The sequence below is a fragment of the Phaenicophaeus curvirostris genome, chromosome Z, assembly GCF_032191515.1.
Source record: "Phaenicophaeus curvirostris isolate KB17595 chromosome Z, BPBGC_Pcur_1.0, whole genome shotgun sequence".
Taxonomy (NCBI): Eukaryota; Metazoa; Chordata; class Aves; order Cuculiformes; family Cuculidae; genus Phaenicophaeus; species Phaenicophaeus curvirostris.
Window position 1 is genome coordinate 22,927,822 of NC_091431.1, and position 20,394 is coordinate 22,948,215.

The window sequence follows — 20,394 nt, forward strand, 5'->3', positions numbered from 1 at the left end:
CTTGTATGGGTAGGCGAGAAGTGTGCATGCACTCATATGTCTACGTGAAAAACTGGTGATTTAAGACTGTAACATTAGCAGTCTGTTAGGTGTTAAGGAGATATTGAGGCCATCATATGTGAAATGGGTCTGGGCATGGGGATGCTTGATCTGTCTGTCCTGGGTGCTCCCTGCCCTCCTCCTCACCTTCCTGGCTGCAGTCAGTCACATGTGCTAAAAGATTTGGTTGATTTTTCTGCTCCAGGCTGTGGTGGTCAGATACAAGGCTCTGTGGCAGTTGTCCTTGGACAGCTCCGACTGTATAGCTTTGTACTCTGTTACTTGATCCTCCTCTTTGCTGCTCTTGTTCTTACCTTGCTTAGCTTAATCTACTCCCAAATAAACAGCTCCCTCCAAATTACTTCTTCTGTACTGGTTCTAGTTTTGCTACATCCATACCCAAGTTTGGTATTTCAGATATGGTTACCCATACAATCTCAGTCTCTTGTGCTATTACTGGTGCAGTTCCAGTGTCACTGATGGCCTGTCAAGAGTTTTTCTCCTTGAATGTCCCCAAAGCTCCCCTCCCTTTGAAATTCAATCACTACTCACATTTCTGAAAATCCAGCCAGCCCTCATTGTGGCCTGGAAATTTCCATCTTCTTTCTCCACTGAACTTTGTCCTGAAGAGCTGGCAGAGCCCCCTTCAAGACCATGTCCTATCAGTTACCAGGAGTCTGTCTCCACTCCTTTTTGTCATAGCAGTGAGGGAGGAGATGTGGAGAGCAGCCACCCAAGTCATCTGTGCCATTGCCTTGCAGAGAGGGCAGGAAGGACAGAGGAGAAATTTGTGAGAAAGAGACACAATTAGGCTGCCTTGTGACTGAGTTTTAATTGAAGCTCCTGTACTATCCTGATGTCCCCAGTTCATTTTGTGAGACTCTGCTGGAGACTGGGTACAGCATCACCTCCCTCATGTACTCTCCCAGTTGTACGGAGCAGGGAGCATCCCAAGTAGGCTCCCTCTCACCCTGCTTGGACAGTGTGCCACCCTGGAGCTGGCACTGGAGCTGAGGTATTTCCCAACTCGTGTTGTGTCCCAGATGCTGGCCTTGCGCTCGGAGTGGTCAACAGCTTCCTCCCACCTTGCAAACCACCTGCTGGGGCAACCTGCAGGAATCATAGAATCACCAGGTTGGAAAGACCCATCGGATCATCAAGTTCAACCATTCCTATCAAATACTAAACCATGCCCCTCAGCACCTCATCCACCCGTCCCTTAAATACCTCCAGGGAAGGTGACTCAACCACCTCCCTGGGCAGCCTGTTCCAGTGCCCAATGACCCTTTCTGTGAAAATGTTTTTCCTAATGTTCACTCTGAACCTCCCCCGGCGCAGCTTGAGACCATTCCCTCTCATACTGTCCCCTGTCACTTGGGAGAAGAGGCCAGCACCCTCCTCTCCACAACCTCCTTTCAGGTAGTTGTAGAGAGCAATGAGGTCTCCCCTCAGCCTCCTCTTCTCCAGGCTAAAAACCTCAGCTCTCTCAGCCATTTCTCATAAGCCTTGTTCTCCAGCCCCTTCACCGGCTTTGTTGCTCTTCTCTGGACTCACTCCAGAGCCTCAACATCCTTCTTATGGTGAGGGGCCCAGAACTGAACACAGGATTCAAGGAACGGTTTCACCAGTGCTGAGTGCAGAGGGAGAATAATCTCCCTGGACCTGCTGGTCACGCTGTTTCTGATACAAGCCAAGATGCCATTGGCCTTCTTGGCCACCTGGGCACACTGCTGGCTCATGTTCAGACAGCTGGGAAAGCAAAGTAACAGACTTTGGTGCTAAGAAAATCTTCTGAAGGAAACCTCCCACAACTGTAGATCAATTCTCTTCTTTCAAATGCTCTCAGAGTTAGGAAAAAAGACCTCTCCAACCTTTGGCTGTCCAACTTCCGAAGTGCTCCATTGCCAGCTTCTGGGTTGGAGCTGTTGCTACCGTACCCCAAAAGGGAACTGATGGGCCTTGAATGACATGTGGATGGGCCTCTGCTTCTTCAGAGAGATTCACTAAGGGCCTTGTACACTTCCTCTATGAGATGCATCTCAATCCAGTTCATCTGGGGAGAAGGGCAGGGGACTGTCGGTGAGTATTACAGTAATTAACATTGCTGAACGGCATTTCTGTCTCCAGTGTGTGACCCTGCTCCTCTACCCCTGGGAACTGGTTCCTGCTAGAGGGTTTTACCCCTAGGCTGGTGGAGCAAAAACCTCCAAGGAAACCCACTGCTTTCTTCTCCTCCTTGCTTGATGACAGCATTTGATCCAGGGATTCAGGTTTGCTTTACAGCCAAACAGGAGACTCTTTCCTTTGGCTAACCCAAGGCAGCATGTTTCTCACCACATGCTGTTTGTTGCAGAATGGCAAGGGAGCAGACACAAACACGGTGTCCGAAGTGATGCTTGAGTCATGGGAGGCTGCTACATCCATCGAGTTCTTCTTGGGAAGAGATTCTTTAAATGAGAGCAGTGGAGACCTGGACCACATGGATGAATAAAATACCTGCCAGAGGCTCGGTCCTCTTCAACTTGGCAACTTTCTTCCGAGCTCTTGTTAAGCACTGCAGACAGTTGGTGTTCTAGTGCTTTCGCAGGGGGAGGGGAGCTGATTGCAGGTCAGAAATAGTCTAGAGCTGTACCAATGATTCTATGAGTCTATGATTCAATAGCATAATAGTCCCTGAGATGAACTGCTTTGTGGCTCATCATATAGGAAAAGCTTAAAGCTGTTAGCCAAGTGCTTAAATCTACTCTAGATGCCTGTGGACTAATCAGTAGGAGTCCCAGGGAGCAGAACTACTACTCATGTTTAGTTGTTCCAAGAAATACTGCAGGACAAACAGCTGTTTAAAAAAACCCAAACCAAAGCATAAGGAGGTAGTAACTCTTCAGCACCCCCTCACACTTGTTACCTAATAGCTTACACAATCTCCTTTCTGCTGATGGGAATAAAAAGGCTTTGTTTCTGCCTCTATTCAGTAGGCTTCTGAGTAGCTGTTTGTTGCACAAAACCAAAAAATCGCATGAATTCCTGGCTTGATCTTGATTTAGGAAGACAGTACTGTATGCGATGCTTTCCCATCCTGAATACAGCTGTAATGCATTGCTGATTGGCAAACAGGCATTGGGAGGCAGGGAGATGCAAAGGCTTCTCATGTGTCCTCAGGCAGCACAGCAGCAGAAAAACACAAACCTGCCTTGAAACATGCCTTGGTAGCTGATTACCTGCAGCTATCACTATCACAGGATGTCAGAGTGCTGGATATTCATTTAGGAAACTGACCTCCAGGGTAACCACCAATCCTTCCTTAAGCTGTTAATAAGCACTGAATTGCATGAACTGCAACTCCTGAATGGAGGTTGCTCCCTGAGTACATCTTGGGATGAGGGAACATTGTTCCCTCAGCTTTGGCAACCCAAATGTAACATTGCTGAGGATGTGGACAATTTCCCCCTTGTGAATGCATCACAAGTTTTATTTGGTTTTGTTTTGTTTTTCTTGGAAATGGGGCAGTGGGAAGATGAGACAAACGGCAGTGCTCTGTGAGACGTAGTGGTTCCTCAGCAGACTCACAGAAGCTGTCGGGGTCGTGTAAAAGCTATTGTCACGTCTCTAGTTCGTGTTGGTGTTTGAGCACTTAGAGTATGAGATACCACTAGAGGCACTGAATCCTAATCAAACAAAGCAACTTTCAAAGAAAGAGTAACAAAGCTTGACAATTAATTTGCACAATTATTTTTTGTGGATCAAGGTGTTCAGGCACTTTGAACCCTGGCATTCATCAGCTCTCACCTGTTGGGAACCTTCTGTGGGATCCTATATGTATTTCAGAGAACTCCCTTCAAACTAAGAGCCAGTTGCTAAACCAGGGAACTCTGAATATTTATTCAGCCTCACCTCTGCCTCTTTGAGTGCAACACAGCAGCTCCCCATCATGAATACCCCTTCTGCTGTCAAGTCAGCAGGACCATGGCTTGGACTGGGAGTTCTTCACAGAAACCTTGAAAGAGAAACAAAAATTCTTCAGTAGCCCTTAATTTCCAAAATAATTTTAGGTTTTTTTCATTAAATATATGATGGTCAACCCTTCCTGTGCAAACAGGTGATCTTTGTTGCTGTCCCAGCCTGTCCTGGACGTGCCTTCTTGTGTGGGACAGGTGACAGATAAAGGCAGAAAGAAACTTTTTTTAACAAAAAAAAAATCACAAGGGTGAAGTCACTTTAATAACTATCACCTGGTTACCAGATGTATTCAGCATTAAACGAACAGAAGTAATTGATAAATAATGACTAGCTTTTGGCTTAGAAAGGAAATGCCTGCCTTGTTACTGCATTACTTATAGAATCATAGAACCGTAGAATAGTTTGGGTTGGAAGGGACCTTAAAGATCATCCAGTTCCAACCCCCCTGCTGTGGGCAGGGACACCTCCCACAAGATCAGGCTGCCCAAGGCCCCATCCAACCTGGCCTGGAACACCTCCAGGGATGGGGCAGCCACAGCTTCCCTGGGCAACCTGGGCCAGTACCTCACCCTCACAGTAAAAAAGAATCTTCTTAATATCTAATCTAAATTTCTCCTCTTTCACCTTAAAATGGTTACCCCTTGTCCTGTCACTGCATTCCCTCATGAAGAGCCCCTCCCCAGCTTTTCTGTAGATCCCCTTTTAAGTACTGAAAAGCTGATAGTCTTCCCAAAACATTTACTTCTCTAGGCTGAACAGCCCCAACTCTCTCAGCTCCAGTCATCTTCATGGCCCTCCTCTGGACTCATTCTGACAGATCCATGCCCTTCCTATACTGAGGACTCCAGAACGGAATGCAGTACTCCAGGTGAGGTTTTAGGAGAGCACAGTAGAGGGGCAGAATCACCTGCTTCAACCTGCTAGTCACATTTCTTTTGATGCAGCCCAGAATATGGTTGGCCTTCTGGGCTGCAAGCACACATTGTTGGCTCATATTGAGCTACTTATCCATTAACCCCTCAAGTTCTTCTCTTCAGGGCTGCTTCCAATCTGTTGTCCACTGAGCCTGTATTTGTCCTTGGGATTGCCCTGACCCAGGTGCAGGACCTTGCCCTCAGCCTTGTTGATATTCATGAGGTTCACACGTGTCCATCTCTCAAGCCTGTCAAGGTCCCTCTGGAGGACTTCCCTACCCTCCAGTGTGTCAACCACACCACCCAGCTTGGAGTCATCAGCAAACTTGCTGAGGGTGCCCTGAATCTCACTATCCATGTGTCCGACAGAAATGTTAAACAACACCCGTCTCAACTGAAAGGGATGTTCTTGTTCCACCTGAAAGCCAGGGGTGGACCAGGCTCTCTTAGGTCTAAAGCCCCTGGAGAAGAAATTTGCTTTAAATGGATGATCAAAGGCTGGTGAACGGTTAGCATCAGTGGTGTCCTCAAGTTGTGCCCACTGCACCCTACCCCAAGCAGTGGGCTGGGGGGGGACCTGCAGATGTGTCATCATGGGGTGCCTGTGCACGTTATGAATTGTTATGGGGGTTTGCACACACCCTTTTGAGAGACTTTGCTGGGGCCAGGGGAAGCTCCTTGCAGATGAGAGGCTTTGCATCACCTGGCCTGGAGCTGAGAGAGTTCCCTGAGAAAAACACCTTTGGCAGCAGCGTGTGTGCCACCCAGCATCCCACTCTCATGTGGACTTAAAGCACCCAGGAGAAAACACACCATACCCGAGAACCTCTCCCAGAAACATGTTTCGAAGGTTTTCTCCTTGGGAAAATCCTCCTGATAGAAGTCACTGCTCCTTCCTGTATGTCTCAAACCATCTTACTAAGAATGCCAGTTGTTATAGGTGTCATGCAGAAACAGGTCAAATGCTCCACAAAAAAAGTCAGAGAAACCAGCCTGGATACTCTGTCCAGCCACCCCTCACCACTCCAAACAGATCTTGTTCTAACAAAGGGCATCCTTTCTTCCTCCTTCTCCCCAAGTCTAACAGTAACTAATCTGTACTCCTTCTGCCTTACTCCTAAGTTTTCTGGCATTCGGAAAGGTCAGTAGTTTAATTCCTAAAGGAAGCGAACATCTATTTCTGTTGTATCTGAAGAACTGAATGAAAGACATGGTGATTTTTTTTGGCCCTCTAAATTGGGCCCTAGCTCAGAATTTCTTGTTAGTCTATTTCCCCTGGTATACCTGCATTACATAGACTTTGCAGCTCCAGCAAGCGAAGATCTACCAGCAAAAGACATCTTTTGCCAGCTGGCATACAGCATCTATTTTGTTTATGGTAACATACCCTTTAAAGAATATTGTTTTGTGAAAACAAGAGTATGCAGTATGTATGTGACCAGCCAAACATTCTGCATGGGGAGTCATGCTGTCCAGAGAGGCAGGTGCAAAAGACAGAACAATGGGAGTGTACGAGAAAGATCAGGCATGGTCTTGAGAACACTTGTGACCAGACTCACAGTTATGCCGTAGACAAGATACTGCAAGAAAACTTCCCCAAGAAAAAAGGGGGGTTCTGGCTGCAGCTGAGGAGAATTACTCAGTGCTAGGAGGACACAGGAACTCCCTGCCCTGCCTGAAAAGTGCTATGAGCTGGAGGGAGTTCGTTTACTATGCTTTTATTTCTGTTCCACTAATGATGTGTTTTCTTAAGATCAGGTTGTCTAGTGCCTCGTCTAACAAAAAGCTGCCCCCAGAAAGGCTCAGGATATCTTCAGGCCTAGGCTATGGGCAATGTGGCCACAACAGAGAGGTGGCCAAAACATTGTTTGTGTGTTTGTTTGTTTGTTTGTTCACACTGAGTGGTAAGGTGGAGAAATGGAGTTCACTCCAGCAGTAATGTTTGGATGATTTGTTTTGCTTTCCTTGTGCAGGTGAAAGGGAAGGAGACCCTTCTTGTCAGGCAGGGTCATGAGGACATAGAGCATGTACTGTAGTTTAAGCAGATTTCCCAGCCCCTGGTTTCTACCTGAGAATTGATTCTAGATGTTAGCTCAAAAGAAGACAGACTTTGCAAAGGAACTGAAATTAGAAGTAATGTATGAAAATGAACTGTATATTACAATGAATGAATTATAATGAATGCAATATAAACATTAAACAAAATGAAGAGTGTGTGGTACAAATTCTATAAATACAAGAGGAGTGAATAGAATACGTGTACTGAACATTTTGAAAACTTGAAAATGTTAAAATGCCAGAGATGGGTAGCCAAACTTTATCCAGACTTCTGATGCAGCCTAATTATTTTACTTTTTTTACAAGAGCCACCCTGGCTCCCTATCTTGTAGTCATTTTGAAATGCTAGAGAGAGAAAAAACAAACAAAACAAGTCTGATTTACTTCTATAGTTTCTTGCTGAAGATGATGTTTTCTGGTTCCACTTTTTCTCTTCGATACACTTTAGGTTGAAAATTTTAACATAATACTCATAATCTTTAGAAGAAATGTAAGGCCTCTGAAAGAAATGCAAAAATATATTGCCTTTGTTCTACTCCTACTTCTATACACAGAACTCTGGGATAACAGCAGCCATTCTGTGTTGTGTTTACACAACACCCAGCTCAGCAGATCTGGTTCATCTCTGGGGTGTCTCTGTCCTGCTGAAATACCTGCAGACCTCTGCGTTCTTCAGGCAGCCATCAGGCATTCCTGCAAGACCCCAGACTGGATCTCTGACTAACTGAAGGCAATAGAAGGTGCTTGGCTCCTGTACCCTCCTTTGCTCTACTCCAGTTCTGAAACAATGCAACTGTCCTTCCAAGACATCTCCGCTCCCATTCATATTAGCTGCACCAGCCTATTCCCACTCCTTGTATATGCGGCTACACAGTGGTGCTCGCTGTGTTCCATCTCTACACAGAGCAAGACACCAATGTAAACACATGTGCCTTCTCTAAGAAGTGGACCATCTTCATTGCAGCAGCTCCACGCAGTGATAAAATACCAGGGTTTCTAGGAGAATGTTGCTTTCATCAAAAAAAGAACCTGCCAGCTGCTGCCATTTCACTGCAGTCCTCAAACAAAATCTCAGGGAATAATTTGAAAATATTTTATTTAAATGGGGGAACACTATGCTCTGGAGGCTTTGTCAAATAAACTCCTATTTGGTAGCATAATAAAACGGGAAAGTTTGAAAGCATTTCTCCCTTGGTTCTATGTCATACTGTTCCTTCCTTGATTTCCATGTAGTCTCTTGTTCCCTGCAAACTTCAAATGAAAAAAATTGTTTATTTTGAAAAATGTATAACAAAGCTGCTACTTGAATATGGCTTTTGCATTTAGAGGTGTGTTGGCGTTCCTGTTCAGGAGCAGTCCTGGTGGTTAAGGCAGCAGTGTGAGCTAGTCAGTGCCTGACCCGAAGACTGACCCCATGCAGATAATTGAAACTTCCCGCAGAATAAAGTTCTGCTCATTCTGAATGGGAAAAGAAGTTCCTTGGTTAACTTTACTGCCTTTCTCTCATCCTATTTTTTCGGCAGCAGTCCCCAGATGGCACTGTTTGGCCATTTTATGTGGGTTTTTTTGTTTTCCCATTTTTTCTCATAGGCAGTGTAGAGTCTTTGAAGAAATGCTATATGCTTCAATACAGAAGGAAGGGCACCTTCCTAGGAACCATGGCTTCATAATGGGATTGATTATTTCTTTGTGGTTTTGAAGCCTCCCTCATAGACTCCTTATTTTTTACTAGCAGTGTTTCATAATGCTCTGTTCTCCCCACACCCTTTCCTTCAAAGATAGATATCCTCCTCTCTCATCTCTGAGTAGTCTTCAAGAATTTGAGGCAGCAAGATACTACCGTACCTGGATAGGGGGTATATCCTGAAGCATCATACAACCTAGTATCATTCGTTGCAGCTCTAAATTTCCATATTTTACCCTCAAGGGTATTTGTGTTTCTTTCCTCCCCCATCTTTTTTTCCTGATGTCTTTTTCTTTTCTTGACTGTTTTCATTGTTAACTCATACTTCAAATACTTTAAGAAAACCAAGACATCTTTTGATACATTTTGCTCCAGATAAAGTTGCAGCTAAGAAGAGACCTCTAAGCTGTCAATAGCAACTAAGATTGCAACTGCTACACTTTGAGGAAAAAATGAATTTCTATTGCTGCATTTAGGACTTGGAAAGGGGACATAGGACCAGATAAAACCAGGGCGACATGATGGACAGCACTTACCACCTCTGTTCTTCCTTCTCCAAATCAGCTCTTCCCCAGCATCCCAAACAGAATAACAGTACTGTCTTCCTCATAGAATGGCTTGGGTTGGAAGGGACCTTAAAGATCATCCAGTTCCAAGCCCCCTGCCATGGGCAGGGGCACCTCCCACTAGATCAGGCTGACCAGTGCCCCATCCAACCTGACTTCTAGGGATGGGGCAGTCACAGCTTCCCTGGGCAACCTGTGCCAGTGTTTCCCACCCTCATTGTCACGAAATTCCTCCTTATGTCTCATCTAAATCCCCCCGCTCCAATTTATAGGCATTCCCCCTAGTTCTATCACTATACGCCTTTGTAAAAAGTCCCTCCCCAGCTTTCTTGTAGGCACCCTTAAGGCCCCTCATTTTGTTGTTTTAACATGACTTTACTGAAGAGATGTTTTCTTCCCTTCCTGTTTTCCTCACCATTTCTCTTACTAGATGAGGAATGTGATCCTCTCCACCTGAGAACAGGTTTCATTGCCACTATGTTTCTCTCCCAGAACATTATTATCCCTGTTTGGTCTTAATTTAACATGTGTGTGTCTCTGCATGTGTGTATCTGTGTGAGAGAGAAACCTGTGCATTGCTACTAAACTTGACAAGGTCAGGTATGTCAGCACTTTATAGTAGTAGTTTAAATAAGCATCCCTTTTCTGTAATCAGAGTGATGCTTGTTAAACCATGCCCCTAGGACATTCAATACCATTTTGGGGAATACACAAGAGAGGCAGGAATGGTGACTTTATCAGAGTGTGTCGTGATAAGATGAGGGGTAATGGTTTTAAGCTGAAAGAGATATAGATAAGGTATTAGGAAGTGGTTTTTTTTATTTATTTTTTTTTCTTTTACTGTGACAGTGGTGAGGCACTGGAACAGATTGCCGGAGAATTCGTGGAACCCAATCCCTGGAGGTATTCAAGGCCAGGTTGGATGGTTCTTTAGGCATCCTGATCTAGTGGAAGGTGACCCTGTCTGTGGCAGGGGATTGGAACTATATGATCTTTAAGGTCCCTTCCAACCCAAAGCATTCTAGGTTTCTATGAAAATTGACTAGTGTAGAGGAAAGCCACTGCTTTTACATACAAGGGGTGTGTAGCCTATCAGTTAAGTGAAGCTGTAACAAGAAACAAAAGGCTTCCCAAGGTGATCTGACACTCTGATAGCACTACTGTGTAGTTAGAAATCCATAAAGACACATAGCAATTTTTTCTGTCCTGTTATTTCTCCATTCTTCAGTACCTGGCAATTTGAATGTATGTCAGGTCTCTGCTGTTTTTAAGCCATTGTAAAACATCAGAAAAGGTTATCAAAGACTGTCTACTGAAGTGTGAATCTCCTTCCTCCATTCTGGTGCACTGCAAAATCTCCAGAGATTTGTAGTTGCTGAGTGACACAAAAGACAATGCAGAAACACTGTCATTGTAAGCCCTGCTTCTCAAATCTGAGACGGAATGGGGATTTCTGTACATACAGGAGAACTAAACAGCAAAAATATATTAAAAAACAATTTAAGAGCTTTATCCACTTCAAATAATCAGTTGCCTCTCTGCACACACACATACAGAGTCTTCCTTCAGGTTCAGATGCTTTGGAGACCATGATTGCAAAGTTTATGGCGTTGAATTGAGGCAGCCAGGAATCACTGAAGAAGATAACCTCTGATAGCCCCTGAGGTGGTGAGCTGTGGGAAGTCAGTCTGTTTTGTTTCTGTAGACTACAGACTTGCTCCTTGCTGCAGTATGAAATCACTTGCTCTCAAAAGGGAAGCAAAGCTGCAGAGTAAGATCTAATCAAAGAAAGAGTCTGCTCGTTAGGTTCCCCTGGAGCCCTGCACTCAAAGCTTATACCGCTTAGTAGCAGTATCTCTGTCCTCCTTTCCCTACACAGGGTTGTAACAGAGATATAAACAGTCACTCCTGCTTTAAAAAAAAAAAACAAAAACCAAAAAACCCTGGCTTTAGAACTGCATTTGTGCTTCCATCCAGGCAGGTTCTCTGCAAGCTGCCAGAGTCCTACTGAGGATTTCTTGTGGTGCAGAAATCCCCTTTTCATGTGTGCCTATGAGCAATGGTGATCAAAAATTACAGTGCTGAACTAGGAAATGTAGTTACATTCTTCCATGACGTATGAATTTGCTGAAATAAACTTCCTGTGCAAGAAATCCTAGCCAAGTCTGGGTTGGTTTTTTTCAATCTTTCTAGCTTCTTGTCCAACACACCCCTTGTCTGAGACCAAGTTTTCATTTTAAAATGAACCAACTTCAAAATTCACTAGCAGTTACCAAATGCTCACTGTCTTTGATTTACTTTAAGCCTAGATATTTATTACTAGCTAAACACCACATTCTGTATGTTAAAAAACGCTAACAGATAGTGTAAGCACTTCTTGTTTTAGAAACCAGCTTCTCCTCCGACGCCTCTTAGCACACAAATACTTGTTTCCAGTATAAAGGTCTTTTATGTTGCTTTTCACTGCTGGCAAACTCCATGACTGTACCACGTTACCATCATAAAACTGCTCATCTTGATGCTCAGGCATTATTCAACTGTTTAGCTTAAGAAAGAAGAAAATATGAAAGGCCAGCTGGCATTAAGAATGCAGGCTGTTTGCCCATTTGCTAACTGAAGTGTGCACCTTGTTTTTCAAAACTGATGCTGAATAACCAAGCCATCACCAAGGCAGAAGCTGGACCCATACAAGGGTCCTTAGTAAGATGTGTCAGTGGCTGCTGAGAGGTCAGAAGATGCTGCTTGTTACTGTGCAGACACAGGAAAGAATGCATCATGGGGAAATTGTTAAAAGCAAAACTGGTTTTGAGGGGGCAACAAGCAGTAACTTAGCTGTCTTTAGTTAGCTTAGGTAATGAATCACCATCATCAAAGTGTGGCATCAGTAGATTCTCAGAGGTTTTCAAGTGCTTATATTTTCAGGATAAATCTCTCCTAATGCCCTGTAGCTAGCGCTTCCTGCTTTGATAGCTTTATCACCAATTAACAGCCTGCCGGGCAGATGCACCCATTTCATTCCCTGTGGAGAAAGGGTAGCTGCTCTTTGCATGGGCCAGAGTTATTCTGCATTGTACCTGGGCAACTCTCCTCCATATTCCAAATCAAGTAGGGCTCCAAGACCATTGCTGTGGATGTTTTCTCAGCTTGCATCAGCAACAGCAGAATGCAGTGTTTTCTGTGGAGTGAAGCTGAGAGTCTGTTGTTGTGTGCCGTGGGAAGGTGTAAAAGGTAGCAGAGGGAACTCAGCATGCCTGGATGGTCAGAGGGAGCCAAGCCTGGTACAGTGTCACCCAGTGGAAGCTGGTCCCTGAAACAGATGATCTGCATCACTGCATCTCAGTTACCTGCTTTGCTTCCAGAAGGGACATGGAACAAATCAAAACATGTGTAAGAGTAGACTGTCTGTGACCAGGACCCAGGAGGTGGTTTCTTTGTCAATACAGACATTCCTGAGCATGTTTTCTGGACAAGGAGACCCCTTGGGGATTTCATCCCTGTGTTCACACCTGCTCACTGCAGCTGCGATAAGAAAACAGTGATTTGCCAAGCAGAAAAGCAAAATCATCTAGTTTTTTTACAGTTTCATTTCTTAAGATAGACGGACCTCTTGCTTCCCCTGCCATTGAGACACTTATGAAGTCTCACGGATTCCTAAGGTCTAATAAAACAGAAGTTTGCTTTATTGCTTCCAGCCTTTCATAGGTCCACCCTACTTCATTCAGCCACATTTCCTCAAGTCATGCAGCACTGCTGCTTCTCTCCCGTGTTTCTTTGTGCTTGACAAGGGGATTAATAAATTAAGGTGGACTGATACTGACACATAGAGTCACTCTCTAGGTCCTATATGTAGAGGAAATCACGCAGAGTCATTATCAGATCACAAGCTATTAAGCTTATCTGCACTCGTACACTGAAAGAGTTTCCCTGTCTAAGCTTTCTCTTAGTTTCCAAAACAGCTTCTGGTGCATCCATCAAGTCAAACAAGGCTTAAGCAACATCTCCCCCTTACTTCAGCTATTCTCAGTACCTATTTTATCTAAATGTAGATGGAGAATGAGGCCTGGGTCCCAGCAACAGTGAAAATGGCTGAGCTTCTGGAAGATTTTCAGAAGTGTTTCTGATATCAGAAAAAAAAATGTTAGGACTATTTTGTGTCCATTTTAGTGACACTTGAAAGCTTTCAGTGAGCACAAGAACTACTGTAACTAAGAATCAAGAACAGTCAAGAAGATGAGATTTCTATATAGCCCTTAGTAAAAATGAGTTTCCATTCCTTGAATGCCTCTACTTTTAGGACAGGTATATCAGTATTCTTTTTTATTGAAACAGATGTCTTCCATTACCAACTCCATTTAAAATGCAACAGGCTGAACTCTGAGCTTAATTATCAACACACCCAGAACACCAAACCCATACAATGTAGTAGTTACAACAGGAAGTCAAGCTTTTTTTGTTTGTTTGTTTTTCCCTTCTGTTTTGTGTAGGTTTTTACTTGTAACAGGGATTAAGCTCAGTCCCAAACAACTGTCTTGATACAACCCTGCAAGGAAGAACTAGTTATGACAAATCACATTTCTTTTTTTTTCAAGCAAATTGACACAGGAAAGTAGATGAAGGGGGCACCCTTCACCCACTGAAGCCATCTCTTTCCCATCATCTTATATGCCGTCTTCCATAAATCTGTCACACTACATCTTGCCATTATTCAAGCTTCTTCGGCTGTTCCAAAAAGGTGACTTGCAATTGCTAGAAAGCTGCTAATTTCCACCTCAGCATACTGGTGATCCCTTGCTCATGTGCCAGCACTGCATGTCATCCGGCCTAGCTTCTCTCACTCCCAGCTGAGTTTCCATCCCTCTGCAGTGATGGATCTGTAGAGGACACCATCGGGTCCTTGTATCTTGGTCCTTTTTGACTGTGCTGCATCCCCCTAGATTATCACTTGTCACATCAGTCCTCATTCCAATATTGCAGTGGTCAATGCTGCACAGAGTTTTTCAAAGGAGGCCTCAGTAGGTCACTTGTGACTCTGAGTCTTTCAGTTCTCTACTGGCAATGGCTGTAGCTTCTCCATGGTTGTGCCTCACTAGTAGCCTGACCATCTTGTAAACAGCATGCTCTCACGTTTCATTTCTCATACACCACCCTGATATATTTTCAGCTGAGGGCAATGATTCTTGCTGCTGATTATCAAGAGCATAACCTTACCACTTTATGTTTCTGAAATTCACACTGTATCTTTGCTGTCACCCCCTTAAATCATCCAGTTTGGCACAATTCTTGTGCAAAAAAATTATTAGGAAAAAAAGTAAACAAGTTATGACCAATAGGATATCACAGAGCAGTCCCATCTCTGCATGGACTAATATGGTCAGCATCTACTGCCTCTGTTCTTCTTTCTCCAAATCAGCTGTTCCTCAGCATCCCAAACAGAATAACAGTACTATCTTCCTCATAGAATCACAGAATGGTTTGGGTTGGAAAGGACCTTAAAGATTACAGATTTCTCATCCCCCTGCCACGGGCAACGACATCTCCCACTAGATCAGGCTGCCCAAGGCCCCATCCAACCTGGCCTTGAACACCTCCAGGGATGGGGCAGCCACAACTTCCCTGGGCAACCTGTACCAATGTTTCACCACCCTCATTGTGAAGAAATTCCTCCTTATGTCTACAATTTCTTCCTTATGCCTAGGAGAATATCAGAATATTTCTTTATATCAGGAGAAAAAGAGCTGGGGAAGCAGAAATGTTGGGTACTGACTAACGTGCAGCATTTCATTAGGAAGAAGAGGAACACAGAGGCTGTTTGAAGGTGGTGTGCTTCTTCCTCATAGGTCACACCAACTTTTTGTCTTACTGGTTTTTTAGTTGTTGCCCTTTTCCTTAAAAAAAGCATTGATCGACACCAGAGAGATTAACAACAACACTTACCTGCTTCAAATGTCGATTGCAAAGAGCTTCCTACTGGTTTAGTGGAACCAGTGATAGGCATGATGAAGATAAGGCTTGGTAAGCAGCATGAGCCCACAGGACATTGGCTCCTTGATTTCTTATCTTTACTTGGAGGCCCTAGGAAGGATATGAAGTTATACAAAGCTTTTATCCTGAACCCACTCACACACCTGTCTCACATCAAGGCATCTTTGTATAGTGACAGCTGTTGCAAAGACCAGTATAAACAGCCGGTCAGTGAAAGCAGAAACTGATAAACGTAACTGAGTAAACTCTCTTTAAAGCATGGTACAATGTATTTGGCCTGTCTTTACATAAAACAGATTGTACTTTATATTGGGGGAAATACCCAAGTAGGAAAATTGTTCTAGACTCCAGCTATACGGTGCTTGTAGAGTCACATCAATGTAACCATAGCTATGAGATGATGGCTGTAAATACGCGAAGTACTACATGTCTGTCAAGCTGTTGGAGTGCAGCTTTGTCCTCTAGCAGACTCCAGTGAGCTAGACCCAGAAGGGTGATGGTCACGGGCATTCTGTCACTGGCTGGGCACTGTCTCCTCAGATCAGATTGCTGACTGATGAGAAGCTCATCATAAGCCAGCACTGTGTGCTCACAGCCGAGAAGGCCAGTTGTATCCTGGTCTGCATCAAAAGAAGTGTGGCCAGCAGGATGAGGGAGGTGATTCTGCCCCTCTGTTCTTCTCTTGTGAGACCCCATCTGGAGTACTGTGTCCAGTTCTAGAATCCTCAACATCACAAGGATATGGAACTGTTGGAATGCGTTCAGAGGAGGGCTACAAGGACGATCAGAGGGCTGGAGCACCTCCCATATGAGGACAGGCTGAGAGAGTTGGGGTTGTTCAGCCTGGAGAAGAGAAGGCTCCGAGGAGATCTTATAGGGACCTTCCAGTACCTGAAAGGGCTACAAGAAAGCTGGGGAGGGACTGTTTACAAAGGCTTGTAGTGACAGGACGAGGGGCAATGGCTATAAAAAAGACTGGAGAGGGGAAGATTTAGATGAGACATAAGGAGGAATTTCTTCACTGTGAGAGTGGTGAGGCACTGGCACAGGCTGCCCAGGGAAGCTGTGGCTGCCCCATCCCTGGGTGTGTTCAAGGCCAGGTTGGACAGAGCCTTGGGCAGCCTGGTCTAGTGGGAGGTGTTCCTGCCCATGGCAGGGGGTTGGAATAATACGGTCTTTAAGGTCCCTTCCGACCCAAATTACTCTATGATTTTATGATTCTACGACTAGGGAAAATGTGCTGCTCACAGGTAAAGCTAGGGAGTTGTCATGTATGCTGCAAAAATAATGCATATTTCTAGCAGACAGATAGGGCATGCAGAAACTGCCTGGGCAGAGATGAGCAGCAGTTCTGTTTGAGAGAAGAAAATTTTGTGTTTTGAGGATATCTTCTATTTGTAATGACAGACCTTTTGACTTGTGCATAGGAAAATCGGCATGGATACTGCTTCACTTTGCAGAACATTCTTTTGTTTTTAAAAACTTGTTTCTGCTTTTTCGTCTGTCGTGGCTTACCTGCCACAGCCTGTTGGCTTTCCAGTGGAAAGGCCACAAGGTGACAGCCATTCAGTGTTATTTAAGGATGAGGTGGGGTGGAGATCCTGCTTCCCAAACACACGCACGCCACTGGCTGATCCAGTCCTGCCACTCGCCTGCCCCTTGGGGCAACTTTAGAAAAAAACTCTCTGTGCCAGCAGAGCGCAGGCCTCAAACTGGTGCCTTAAAGAAATCGTCTCCCACGACTGCCAGTTTCTGGAGGGACCGGCGGGCCCCACGCAGGCCGCACCAGGGCCAGGGGGCAGCACGGTGGGATAGGGGGGCGGTTGATTGGGCAGGGCCCTATGGGCGGGGCGGCGGGGGCGGGGCTTATGACAGGATAGGAGCTTCTGATTGGGCAGCGTCTCGGGGGGCGTGGCTTATGGAGGGCGGGACTCCTGATTGGGCGGGGCCTATGGGGCGGAGCTATGGTTGGGCGAGGCCTTGAGGAAGGGGCCGCTGTGGGAGGGGCTTCCGATTGGTCGGAGATGGTGGTTGGGCGGGGCCGCCGTGAGAGGGGCTTATGAATGGTCGGAGGTCCTGGTTGGGCGGGGCTATGCGGATCGGCTTCTGATTGGTCGGAGATCCTGTGGGCGGGCCTTAGACCTCCGCGAGGCTGCTGATTGGCCTGGCCGCCCACCGTCTCCGTTCCCATTGGTGGGCTCGGGGCGGCCCCCTCCTGGCGGCGCCCCCTCCGCTCCCGCCCCGGGTAGAGCGCGGCGCGGCGGCCGCGGGCGCCATGCGGCTGCGCTCGGGCGCGTTCGCTTGCTTCTGCCTCCTGGTGGAGGCCCTGGGGGTCGCGCTGTTCCTCCGCGGCTTCTTCCCGGTGCCCGTGCGGTCCCTGCCGCGCAGGGAGGCCCGCGGGGACGTGCCCGCCGAACCGGCGCCGCCCGGCCCAGGTAACCGCGCCCCGGTTCGCGCTGGGCCCCGCGGGGCAGGGCCGGGCCGAGCCCCCCGGCATCTCCACACCCACCCGATCCGCCAAGAGTTAAGCCTCGGGCCTGTCGCTGTTAATTCTAGGCAAAATATGCAGCGAGAGTGGGAAAACACTTCCTCGCTGTAGTTGTTTGGGTCGCGGTGTGACTGGTGATGGGCTCCTGAGGGTAGGGCATTGCTCACTAAGCCGTGACGAGGAACGCTTTCAGCTGCTTTAGGTCTGGTGAAAAAATAATATTTTCTCATTGTGTCTCAAAGAAGCAGTTTAGAACTCAACTAGTTTTAATGACGGGCCGAGAGAGCTGGAATTTTTCAGCCTGGAGAAGAGAAGGCTCCGAGAACTTATAGTGACTTCCCAGTACCTGAAGGGACTACGGGAAAGCTGCGGAAGGACTACTAACAAAGGCTCGTAGTGATAGGACTAGGGGTAATGGGTACAAACTGCAGAGGGGCAGATTTAGACTAGACAGAAGGATGAATTTCTTCACTATGAGCGTGGCAAGGCACTGGCACAGGTTGCCCAGGGAAGCTGTGGCTGCCCCATCCCTGGAGGTGTTCAAGGCCAGGTTGGATGGGGCCTTGGGCAGCCTGATCTAGTGGGAGGTGTCCCTGCCCATGGCAGGGGGGTGGGAGCTGGATGATCTTTAAGGTCCCTTCCAACCCAAAGTATTCTGTGATTCAGTGGCTCTGATTTTTGTTGTAGTTATTAATCACTGCAAGCAGTATCTGCTCACAGTCACAAAAAGGCTAAGACATCAACTTTCATGGTTTTGGAGGGTGCTTTTCCCTATTGTTTTACTCCCATTTCCCTGAGTGATGCAGCTGTCATACCCATATTCTTTAAGGGTAAGTTGTTTACATCAAGTAGTGCCGTTTCAGTTGCAGTGCGTCAGGTGCTCGTTGTTTGCGTTGTGTTTGAGAATTGTTGTTTCTGTGATGCTTGCTGTGGTGTGTGAATGTCTTGTTGCCATTGTAGTGGGACTTTTAACACTTCAGGAGTGAGGAATGCAACTGTGGTATAAGGGTCTCCTTCACAGTCTGGTTGAATTGCAAAATGCACAGTATTGTCCAGTACTGCTTCCCTGGATTCATGATCTGTACAGATCCTGCTGTATTCCTTAGCTGAAATTGTGAAACTAAAGTTTTCAGGCATCATTTCTTTTAAGAATTGGTAGAGGATGTTCTGCTATGTAGCTGTCTAACACGTCCAGTCACAAGTTGTATTAAAGTAATGTGAAGAACAGGAATGCCTATTTGAAGTAGTGTTCTTCTCTAGTGTTTGGAGCTTGTGGGATGAAACTTCACGTTTAGTGACAGGTGAATTGAGTGGTGTTTTGCTGTGGACATCTGCTTGTGGCTAATTTGGTGGAACAGGACTGTAACTGCCAAACTTGTCTTATTATTACTAATTCTAAAGTACATGACGTGCATTTGGGAGAAGCTTACTTGAGTTGTGAGAAAGTGGAGGAAAACGAAGTTCATGCAATATAGATTGTGGTGTGCTGGTATTAGTTAGGCAGAAACACTGAAAGACTCTCATCTGGTAATATATCTGAGTGAACACTGCTGAATAGAAAGTTGCTTTTTGGTTGGAGATTTCCAAGACTGTCAGAAAATTTGGATAGGCTGCAATGAGTGAAATGTTGCATTCACATGTGATTTAGCAGGAGACTAAATTTGAAGGAGACTGTTTGGGTGGGAGGGAAGTGTCAGACAGTTTGAAAAGGGTTTTGAAAGTCTCTTTTGGGTTGAAGAAAGGGCTTTGCAGAGAGTTAGAAATCAGGCATGTCACTAGTAATCCTGGGTATAGGTAGGCAAAAGCGGAGTGACAGTAGAAAAATACTTCCTTTCTGTAGTTCTTGAGTTACAGTTTGCTTGCAGAGTCTTGTCTTGCTCTGGATCATAAGCTCTAAAGACAGGGCATTGCTTAGTAAACCATAATACAGAATGCTTTCAGCCAACTTTAGATCTGTTAAAAACATAATATTTCTTCACTGCTTCTGAATTTCCTTTATGCTTCACTTTGTGAGCCCTGACTGCTGTTGGATCCCTTCTGTCTTCCCTGTGGGATGACTAATAAAATTGTGTAGTTGCTTGTATAATAGCGAATCCTTGCAGCATGTCACTGTAGTAAGTTTTTGGTAGTACCTATGGTTTTCTTCACTGCTTACTGAAGTTCAGTTTTAGTTAAAGTAACTGTTTTCTAAATAACCATAACAGGGATAAATAAGCTTGCTGCACCCCAAGGGCTGCACAGTGTGTTGCTTTAGCTATCTTAGAATAGGTCTTTTCGGATGGCTGGTAATCCTAGTTCCGTTGAGTTTCTCAGTACTTTGAATAACTGATGAATAACACTGTAGAAGGTAGTCGTGAGTAGGGTTTATGTTTTTATGATCTGAATATTTTTGGTGTCCAGCAAATTTTGTTTCCTGAATAAAGTGGATAGGAGTAAATTATGAGGAAGATTTAACTAGCAGTACAATACATCCAGTTGTCCCTTCTTGTTCTTCATTGAGAGCCAAAATATGCCTGCAGAGTTCATAATTCAAGTCCTACAAACCCAACATTACTGTTTTAATTGGGGTTGCTGGCGAGTTGGCATTACGTTGTTGTTGAGATTTCCTTCTTCCTCCCTGCTGTGCCCCCCTTTGCAATTTCCTTATTTGGAAAAATCACTAACTGTAACAAGTCTGTGAATGTCAATTTATTGGTACTTATCTAT

At 45.4% G+C, this 20,394-nt stretch overlaps 1 protein-coding gene across 4 annotated transcripts in view; it reads left to right on the plus strand.

Moving 5' to 3' along the window:
- Positions 1 to 17,471: 17,471 nt before the first annotated feature.
- The window catches only part of PIGG (phosphatidylinositol glycan anchor biosynthesis class G (EMM blood group)), an 87,950-nt gene continuing 85,027 nt past the window's right edge, over positions 17,472 to 20,394 (plus strand). For all 4 annotated transcript variants that reach the window (XM_069880665.1, XM_069880666.1, XM_069880667.1 and 1 more), the window contains exon 1: positions 17,472 to 17,635. In XM_069880665.1, the coding sequence (XP_069736766.1) occupies positions 17,476 to 17,635 (160 nt within the window). In that variant the 5' untranslated portion in view covers positions 17,472 to 17,475. The remainder of the gene's footprint in view (positions 17,636 to 20,394) is intronic.